This window comes from Ricinus communis, chromosome 10 (genome assembly GCF_019578655.1).
Source record: "Ricinus communis isolate WT05 ecotype wild-type chromosome 10, ASM1957865v1, whole genome shotgun sequence".
Classification (NCBI taxonomy): domain Eukaryota; kingdom Viridiplantae; phylum Streptophyta; class Magnoliopsida; order Malpighiales; family Euphorbiaceae; genus Ricinus; species Ricinus communis.
The window spans coordinates 19066663-19077657 of NC_063265.1; the positions used below are offsets into that span (position 1 = coordinate 19066663).

The 10995-nt window shown below is 30.2% G+C and overlaps 1 protein-coding gene across 1 annotated transcript; it reads right to left on the reverse strand.

The window, feature by feature from the left end:
* Window positions 1-1393: 1393 nt before the first annotated feature.
* Window positions 1394-4601, reverse strand: LOC8278975 (probably inactive leucine-rich repeat receptor-like protein kinase At5g06940). The gene is made up of 2 exons (XM_002526703.4): window positions 2140-4601; window positions 1394-1956 (listed from the first exon to the last, which is right to left on the reverse strand). Exons 1-2 carry the CDS (start codon window positions 4439-4441, stop codon window positions 1583-1585), a joined length of 2676 nt encoding a protein of 891 aa, XP_002526749.2. The 5' UTR covers window positions 4442-4601; the 3' UTR covers window positions 1394-1582.
* Window positions 4602-10995: the final 6394 nt, after the last annotated feature.

Below are 10995 nucleotides of genomic sequence, written 5' to 3' on the forward strand. Positions count from 1 at the left end.
TATTTGTTTGTGGTTTTTATAGAGAAAGAGCAATTCCATTCCAATCTTTGTTTCTTAGGGTGCTATTTGCAAGGATCTGCAATTAAAGCATTTCAGGCTTTGAGATTTCAAGATGCATAACCAGGACTAATGAGAATTAAGCTTCTCAAAGCCAAGAACCGTACGTGTCCTTTAACTTTATTTATATAAACTTCTCAACACTTGAAATCAAAATCGACATTTTTTTGGGATGGATAAGCGCAATTTAGATCCTCTTGCAGTTCATTCAATTGGTTTTAATAGTTTGAAATGTTAAAAGTAATGTGATTTACATATTCAAGTTATTTGATTACTAGATCGAGAAACAAAGTTGTAACAAAATAAAATCAATTATCTTATATGCATATTTTACTGAGCGAATCATGATCTAAAATAATAAAAAATTATTATTTTTTATTAAGCATATGTTACAGTAATGTCTCAAGTTCAAATCTTCTCATATGTTTGGAGGCTACAAAATATTATATATCAGCAACATTGAATGTCTTGCAATAAAATCTCTTACAAGAGAGACCCTGCAAATCAAGCGCATGTTATCTCGCAATCATTATCATCGATTGATGTTAATAAAGCTGCCTATGTCAACAAATGAATTTCATTGAATCAATTACTAGTAATTTGATTGACTCAATTGCTAATAATTAAATTGATGTTAGCAAAGCTTCTTATATCTTTGATCTTAAAATACATTTGTCAGTTTTTCAGACTCAAATACATAGTACACCAGTTCTTGAGCCAATAGCTGCTGCTGGATATGCTGCCAATCATCATATCTGCCATTCTTTTGAATTCTTTATTTCTAATTCAAGCAATTTGTTTATACTCTTCTAGTTATTCAGAGCATATTTGATCTACCATCAAATCCTCCTTAGTCCTGACAAGACTGGTAACAAAATATTCCATTGTAATAATTAGAAGAATGAAAAGCTGTCTTGTTTATTACTTAAAACTTCTGCCTGCTGCACTCCTGAGAACCTGAGTGAACTCAGAGACAGCAATTCTATGTCCTGCCTGCCTGCTGAGTCTGATAACTTGCAAGTTCAGCATCAACATTACAGGCTCAAGTAAATCAGAAAGTTCACTTGATGAAAGTTTTCAACAGGTATACGTCCAGGTGGTGTTGGGTTTAAAATAAAATAGTGATTATATAATACATCATATAATCAGGTTGTATTTCGTTTTGGCATTCTGAATAAGTGGTATTACAAGTGGATCTTTGCCATAATACTAATTAATGTCCTTTGACCCAAAAGATTTGCAGGAAAAGAATAAATAAATAAAAAGAGTCAGAAAAAAAATTCCCATCTTCGATATTAAGGTATAGCAGTAATGAGATTCTCATCAACAGATTCAATATTGTAAACTAGTTGTATTACTGTTCATCAATAGGTCCAAAATCCCAAAACCAGAACAGATAATGCCATAAGAACATTTTTCTTTTTTAAATCAGAGCAGATTGCAGAATAAGATATGTAAAACCAAGTTGCATTTTGTACACACAGAGACATGAAACCCCAAAAAAGGATAACCTATTGTTCAGCATTTAAACTGGAAGTGAAGAACTCTCTTCCGAGGTTGAGAAGTCTGAATGTGGAAGATGAGTTCTTGAGGATAGAGACAGAAGTCCTCTAACAACTTCAACCATCTGTGGTCGTTTCTCTGGCATAACAGACGTGCATCTGATAGCAATATCTAGAGCTCCTAGCATCTCTTGTTGGAAAGAATTTGATATCTTAGGATCTAGAATTTGAACTGCTCCATTAGTTATGTTGATTTTTCTTCTAACCCACTTCACGATATCAAGAGACTCAGTTGGTTCTGCTTGCTCAGCTTGACGGCCAGTTATGAGCTCAAGTAACACAACACCAAAGCTATAAACATCCATTTGCTCAGTTGCTTTCTTACTGTATCCAAGTTCTGCGATCAAGCAAGTCACCGTATGAGATGTTTGAGATATTCAATTAAGCGACCACGTTAGATATAAAAAGAATATTATATATGCAATCATGTCCCTTTTTCAATTGTTTGACCAAATCATGGTAATGCTTCTTTAATTTTAAATGAATAAGAAAGACCAAGGCACGAGTATCAGAACTGTACCAGGAGCATTGTAACAGGAGTCTGCAGATTCTGAAGCAATGGTTGATCGAAATGCAGCTTCTCCTAAAATCCGATCAAGAGCAAAATCTGTAAGTTTTGGTTCAAATTCGGCATCCAGAAGAATGTTTTTTGACTTGACATTTCTGTGAAGTAAATGTGGAGCATAGTCCTTGTGAAGGTATGCCAATCCTTGAGCAACCCCAATAGCAATCTTAAGTCTAACACTCCATTGCAACTGACAATCTGGTTTCCCAATCAAATCTCCCATGCTCCCCCTCTGCAAGTATTCATAAATTAGAAATATTGATTCATCTGAATGGCAAAAGCCAAGAACTTTAACAATGCTCTTATGCCTGATCTTGGCTAATGTCTTGACCTCAGCCTTCAGCGCTTTCGAGGTTTGGCTCCCAATATTGACTAGCCTCTTTACAGCAACCAGTTCTCCACTTGGTAAACTTATAATATATAGTCTGCCAAAAGCTCCACTACTTCCTACAGCAGTTTTTTCATCCATTGCCATGACCAAATCATGCTCAGTTACTCTAAGAGGATAGAAAAACACCGAGCGCCAGCCACCCATTTGAGATTTCCACTTGGAGGATCGATGGAATACGAAAAATGCAGCAGCAACAAGCAATATTCCAATGCCAAATGCTATAGAGATTAGAGCACATGCTGTTGCACTGAGACCAACAGAACTATGGTGTCTTGGCAGCTCTTCAGAACAAGAATTAGGCAATCCTGGGCCACAAAGGCCAGGATTTCCTTCCAAAAATGAAGCAGGGAGACCTGAGATAAGAGCAGGAGGGACTCTACCAGAAAGTTGGTTAAAAGATACATTGAAGAGAGCAAGCTTCAAATTTTGCAGCCCTTGTGGGATTGAACCAGTCAAATTGTTATCGGACAAATCAAGGTAAGTTAGCACAGGCAATTCAGCAAGGGATGATGGGATTTCTCCAGTAAGACTATTATCTGCCAAAGATAATGAGACAAGTTTCCTGCATTTCTTGAGCTCAGGAATATGACCAGAAAGGGAATTATGGGAAAGGTTTATGATACTCATTACCGGAGAATCACAAAAATTGGGAGGCAATTCACCATAGAAACCATTAAGAGATGCAGAGAATCTATATAGGCTCTTAACCAAACCAAGACCTCGAGGAATTTTACTTGTAAAGCTGTTGTTATCTATCTGAACTTGCTCCAATTGACCTGCCATTGATATTGAATCCGGTATCGTACCAGAAAACCTGTTGTTTTCAGCTCTGATGAGCTTTATTTTTCTTAACGACCATAACTCATCTGGGAAATCACCAGAAAACTCATTGTTCTGAACTTGAAACCTCTCAAGACTCAAACATGCATTAATTGATGTGGGTATTTGACCATTGAAGAAATTAGTGTGGAGAGCAAGGTTTATGAGGCCTTGTGCGCTGCAAACACCATCCAGGAATGACCCTGAAAGCTTGTTTTGAGAGACATCAAAAGACACTAGGCTCTTGAGAGAAGAGCCTAGTGTTGGAGGAATTTCACCACTTAGATTATTCTGTGACAAGTCTACAAAGGCTAAACTTTGCAAACCCACAAAAGAATCAGGAATATGACCATGAAAACCAGAACTTTGCAAAAAAAGTTGCTCAAGCTTCTCCAACTTCCCAATATCACTAGGAATTTCACTGACCAAGTATGCATTTTGAGACAAATCAAGAACAACAAGCCGAGTAAAATTCCCAAAAACAAAAGGAACACTACCTGAAAGCAAGTTGCTTCCCAAGTTGAGTACTTGCAAGTTCACCAATGAGCCAATGCTTTCTGGGATCTTTCCCTCAATATGATTTCTACCAAAATCAAGTACCTCCAAAGACTTAAACTGAGAAATCTGATCCGGGATTGTACCCCAAATGAGATTATTACTAAGATTCAAAGTCACCAAAGAACTACACTCGGAAAGATGTAATGGTATAGGCTGGTTAAAAAGATTATCAGCAAGATTAAGAACTGTCAAATTGGCTAGTTGACAAATCGTAGAAGATATTTCACCAGAAAGATTCAAACTTTGAAGGTTAAGAGAAGTTACAGTGACTAAAGATGGTGTAGAAGAACAGGTGACTCCAGTCCAGTTACAGTGATGAACATTTGAGCCACTAGACCAGCTTGAAAGCGCGTTCTTGGGGTCCTGGATTGAAGCTTTGAAGGAAACAAGTATATCAGCTTCAGTTGATGCTGAACTAAGAATGGAGAGAGTGAAGCTAAGAGTAAGAGAAAGAACAAAACAGTAGCGTTTGTAGATAACAGAAGCCATTGAAGGACCTTGAGAGACAGAGAGAGAGAGATTGTCTATGTTGTTTTCAATGTTTTATATATATATGAGTGAAGAAGTGAGTGAGAGAGCAAAACTAAAGATAGATGTTGATGGGTTATGACTTGAGAGTTGAAGAGTATCTGCCCTATGCAAACAACTCACTATGACTTTTTGGAAATTTTCATAAGGTCCCAACAGAGTATATTATATTAAAAACTTTCTTTGTAACAGACCCTTTTTCAATCCTTAGTTGCATCTTATTAATAAAATAAAATATTGTGTGTTTGTATCATTTGGGACAAACTTAAGAAGTTGTTTTAGAATTACAACTGAATTTGAGTAAAATTTTAAATTTAAATATTTTCTAATTTATAAATCTAGAAAAATAAAAAATTCAATTTCAGTAATGCAAATGTGTGGATGCAAAGATTGACATGAATATAGCAAAGACAAACAAAAAAAGAGAGGAAGGATATTAAGAGAAAAAAGAAAAGGAGGGATTATGTTAAGATATATGGTATGGAGAGACATAATGAATAGGTTGATTTGAAAAGGTAGTGGATTGATGTGGCAACCTCTGTACCTGAACCCCAAAAAGAAAAATAAAAACTCAACCTTTTATCTTACACAAAATAATTACAACAGCAATTGTAGCATACATAAATGAGATCCAACCCATTTATCACTTGGCAATGAAAAATATGACCAGAAACAAATGATCTTTGTTTCTAAAAGAAAATAATTACTCATTTGCATTGTTGTTGCTTCCATTTCCTTCTGCCTCAGAACAACTCTTTCTTTACTTGGCAAAACCCATTAAAAGACCCCTAAACTTTGCGTGGTCATTGCGTTGAGCCCTTGTACATTTATTGTGTTTTATTAAACCCTTAGAGTTTTACTCTACTTTTTATTTCATTGAGGACTTTTTTGACAGAAAATATCAGCACTGAATAAATTCATCTAACACCGTTTAAGTTAAAAATAAACAAATATCAATAGATTTCTACATTTGTAAACGTCATTTTGCAATTTTTTAGACTGGATAAAAGAGCAATCCCTTGAATTTTTAAAGTCCAATTTCTCTCACAGGTTTTAGCTTCTCAAGTGTTTCACTAAGCTCTAGCTCCTCCCACATATCAAGCCAAGAGACAGATAAAGAAAAAATCTTCTGCAAGTTCTCATCCATTTAAAGGGTAAGCATGATCGTAGAGCTTGATATTAGAGACTCAGTTTGTTTATCAAAAGTAATCATCACACCAACAAGATGGAGCAATGATATTCTAGCCTAGTGCAAAGAACCTTCCCTCTAATGGCCTTCAAGTTGCCAAGATTGTTTTCGTCTCAGCAACCGTCACAAGGCAAGAAATTTTTCACAGTATTGGTTTTTGAGGTGCTTCTTACATTGTAAAATGAGGGTTAGGGACTTCAGTTGATTTTCCTGTATCAAGGTTAGAGGAAGTCGATGTGGAAAGTGGTGGTGGCCATCCAAGGAAAACAAGAAGGGCATGACGATTTGCAATTGCTTATGGTCTCAAAATGGCAAAAGCCCTTTATTTTCTTTTCTTTTTCTGTTGTTTACCATAGTGGTGAAATACAGAGAAGAAACGATCTCACCCTCCGACCACCAATCAGAGACTGTATTTGGAATTGTACTCTCTATGCAGTAAATTCCTTCCACAACTCTTCATCACTTATTGTAGGCTTCCGTTTAACGCATGGTTTTTGTGGAGAGATTTTAAATTTATGAATTTAATAAGAATTTATAACTGAAAAGTAATATTATTTGATTGAAATCTATAAAATTTATTAAACTTATTTATAGGTTCATAATTTATATATTTTGAATAAAATGAAAGTTAATATAAAATTTTATATAATTAAATTTATTTAGAATTAATTATAGCTAAATTAAATTCTAATAGAATAGATAAAATTTTTTAAATAAATAAATTAGTGAGTCAAAATATTTTATAATACTAAAAATATCTTTTTCAATTTTATCATTTTTATTTATTTTTTCTTTCATATTTTTTTAATAGAATGTATTTGCTAACGGATGAATATAAAATTGTAAGAACCTCCAAATATAGTTAATTACCAACCAATTCTAGCATTCAATCAAAATAAGATATTTTACAGAAAGACTTACTTATAAAATAAATCTTATATTTTAGATTATTTTCAAATTTAGCAAGTAAGTTCTTTTTAATATTAATAATATAATTTATATTAATTTTAAATTTTAATATCTAATGAAATTATCAATTAAAATTCACTTATCTAACTACAATTTTAACGATGGATTTAACCACAGAAAAATGAAAGTCAACTATTATTATAGTCTTAACTATGCTATAAATAATAAAAATTATTGATGCTATAAACAACATGAAGAGTAAGAGATGGATAAGAAATTAAATTGTTAAATCTTTTATCAACCCGAATAAAGATAAAAAAAATATTTAAAAAAATTAGTAGTGAATTATATATTTATTTATCTAAACAATACTGTTTTTGTCATAAAATGACTCAGTTGATCTAATTTTTTTAATATTTTCGATGAAACTATTACAACATTCATAGATTCTAATTAATAAATTGAAACTAAAATTAAGATTAAGACATATTATTAAAATTAAAATTAAAAACGAAAAACGACCGAGTAAAATAAAATGAAAAAGAAAAAAAAAAGTCTCAGATTTTGTCCAGAATTAAGAAAAAGAAAACAGAAAAAAGAGAGAGTTCCATTAGCAGTGAATATTGACTTCATAGGTATGATTAGAGCATGATGAACAGTCCATCCCCATACACACAAAAGATCCCTCCAACAAACTGCTCAATAAACCAACATGCAACCCTTAAACAACAATATTTACTGGGGTCAAATTTCACTGATCATATTTTATTAGAGTGCCTCATTGGATGTATGCCTACTTTCAACTTTACTACATCTCTAAATTTGGCTAACTAATTATAAATAAGAATAAATTAATAAATTAAAAAAAATTATTTAAACAGTATCTTTTTATGAATGGCAGAGTAGTTTGGTTGGTGCCACTGTAAACCGTGAAAGTTGCACATTGGGCGCATACAAAACTATCCAAACGCCCTTTTCAAAGTCAGACCCAAAAGAATTACAAATCCATATTTTTATGTTACAAAAGAAACTTTGCTATTCTCTTTATAAAAAGAAAAAAGGGACAAAACAAAACAACCCAAAGACAAGGCTTCCCGTGACACAGAGAGATAGAGAGAGAGTGCGGAAGACAAAAAAGTGTTGAGAAGAAAGAGACAAAAGTCTACCTCGCACGTGCCGTACGTGAGAACTCCTTTCGACTTTCAATGACAGGGTCAAATATTTATATTTATCTTATTAAGGGAAAATTAGGCAAAAATCCCTAACCTATACTCCTACCTTCAATTCAAACCCTAATCATCTTTTTTCTTCTTTTTTTTTTTTTTGGTGAAATAGTGAAAATAGATAGCTTGGGGTTTAAATTGAAGCTATAATTATATAGGGTTGGGTTGTTGGCGTAATATCTCCTATAGAAAATTAAGAAAGAGTGAATATTACTGTAAGGTCATTATCAAGTAACAGTGCCGTAGATTTGGAAAATCTTTCTACCCTCTCTGATTATACCGGAAAGATCACCCGCTTTCACCGCTGCGATACTGTTGAGTCTGTTCCATGACATAATCAAATCCAACGGTAGGGATCTTAGCTGGACCACTTTTGACTCTCAGTGGAATCTAACATTGGTCCCATCACAACATGGCTATTGCATATGTGGACCTACCGCAAATTGCCAAGTATCCTTTGCCATTGGGTAATGCTCATGGGTGGAGCCTGTGAATATTTTTCATTTTATTTGTAATTTCTAATGTTTGTCTTTCTTTTATTTTTCAATTCATATGATGTGTTGTTAAAAGAATAGGCTTAAATACACAAATGGTTCCATCAGTTTGTCTCATTTTTTCAATTCCCCATGCTCAATTTTGATTTTATTAGAATTCTCAATTTTATAGGTTACTACTTTTATCAAATTATAAATATTATGCGTGTGATACCATCATAAATTTAAATAAAATAATAATATATTATAATTATAGAATAAATAAATAGTATAAAATAAAAAAAGTAAAATAATGAATTTTATTTCTTAAACAAAACTCACCATTTTTTTATTGTCTCTAAACATTTTCTTGCTATGTTTACTGATAATAGAAAAATTGAAATTGAAAAATTACAATAGTTCATTTTAGTGATTTGAAATATATATTTTAATTTTATGATATACAATAAATAATATACTAAATTAATGAAATGCATTGTTCATACGAGGTTAATTCGAAGCGCTTAATTTCTGCATGTGAAGAGTTTAAATATAACAATCTGTAAAGTACATATGCCAAATTAAATCAAAGTTGAGTTGAGGGACCACTTATAAAAATATGACAAGTTCAAAAGCTCAAATATGTTTTTACCAAAAATAACTGTATACTGCCTTAAGAAAATATTTACTATTTTTATTTTTTTATATTTAAAAAATAAGATTTTTTTTTTTTTATTTTATTGAAAATTTACAAAAAATCTGTAACATACATTTATTTGCTATTGTATAAAAATTATTTTCTTATTTTGATAATATTTCAGGTTTAAAGAGTATATTTTGAATGAGGTAAAAATATCTTATTTTTATTGTAAAATAATTATTTTTATATAAAAGAAACATAAAAAAGTATATTTAATTTAATCTTTTAATATTAGTTATAATTTAAAAAATATTTTATAATTTTATTTAAAAAATAACATAAAAAATTATGAAATTCCATTTTTTATTTTTATTCAAAAAAACTATCTATAAAACCAACCTAATTTTCTAAAAAGAACACACTCTAATATTTGTGCTTTCTACATCAGAGAAAAATAAGTCAAATGAAAAATTCGTCAAAATTAAATGAATTCTTCAAGATTGTAGAATTTCATGAATAATAAAATTAATAGTTACATAGGAATGTACTTATTTAGTTTAAATAATAAAGTATTTTAGTTATAGCTTGAGCCAATTCATTAAATAACAGTTTTTAAAGATATTTATGGTGCAAGAATAATATAAATTAATAATTGATCAACTATATGACGCACAATTTATAATTTAAAAGATTTTTTTAAATTTGTTTTCTTAATTTAGCTCCATTTCTAAAAACTCATCTAAAATAGTTTATATCTATTTTTATCTATAGTCTACTCAACATCATCTTTGAATTTTTGCAAAGCATGTTCCACATCCTTTATACCTTTATCATGTTAGTGACAAGTATAGTAAAGCATCTCTATATAAATACGGAATAATCTGTACAAAAAAATTACAATTTCAATTTAAATTAATTATAATTAAAAATAAATTATTAATTAGTGTCTTAAAAAGAATTTTTCTCTGTATAGTAATACTTATATATAACTTTTAAAAAATATATATTATGTTATATTTTATTTTTATTGTATTATTATTTTGTAACAATAATTTTATTTGTATAATATAATAAAATATTATTAAAAAATTAATATTTAAATTCCCTCATAACTATTAATTTTATTTGATATCAATTATATAATATATAGAGTCCAAGTCCTGATTGTTATAATTTATAAACATTTCACCGCACTAGGAATTATCTCAACTGATGGCCGTCGCTGCACACAGGCTACTGGAGCTGGTCTCCGGATGGTACCTAGAATATTTTCAGATTTGCTTCTTTTTTTTTTTTTTTTTTTTTCTCAATGTAAAATCTTTTTTTATAGCTATATTGTATATAAAAATAACTCCTATATAGTTATAAAGAATTATAATTTTAATTTAGGCCTATTATAAATAAGAATAAATTTTATTTTAAAATAGATTTTTTTATATAATAATATTTATATATTTATTTTTTAAAAATAAATATTATCTTATGATTTGTCTTACTGTATTATTGTTTTATCTTCTCAATCTTATTTGTATAATATGATAAGATATTAATATACCTTTAATTATTATCAGTTCACCAATAAAATTAAATATTAAGTTAAATAAGATTTTATACTCAAACCTCTCTACTAAATTATAACTTTCTCATAATTATAAATTTTATTTGGTTCCAAATATATAACCATAAGGAGATTTGATTGTATTTTTATATCTAATTATAAAATTAAATTATAAAATTGAGATAATTTTAAATATATATATAAAAAAAGAAATTATATTTTCCGGGGTACTTCAAACGCCAAAATATAATTTTTAAGTAATGTTTTACAATGTAATTAATCAACATAAAATAAGTCATTTTTTGTGAGACAAATGGAGCGTAAAAGAAAAGAATAATAATAATAAAAAAAAAAACAACCTTGAATTTACACGTAGACTTGTCATGGTAGACGAGTTTCCTTTTTTGATCTATCATTCACCATTTGATTAATGTATTTTAAGGGTAAAGAATATTTTCTTAAACTCAATTTTATAAAATGGAAGGTAATATTAAACAATTAACTTTTCTTTTAGAAAAAAAAA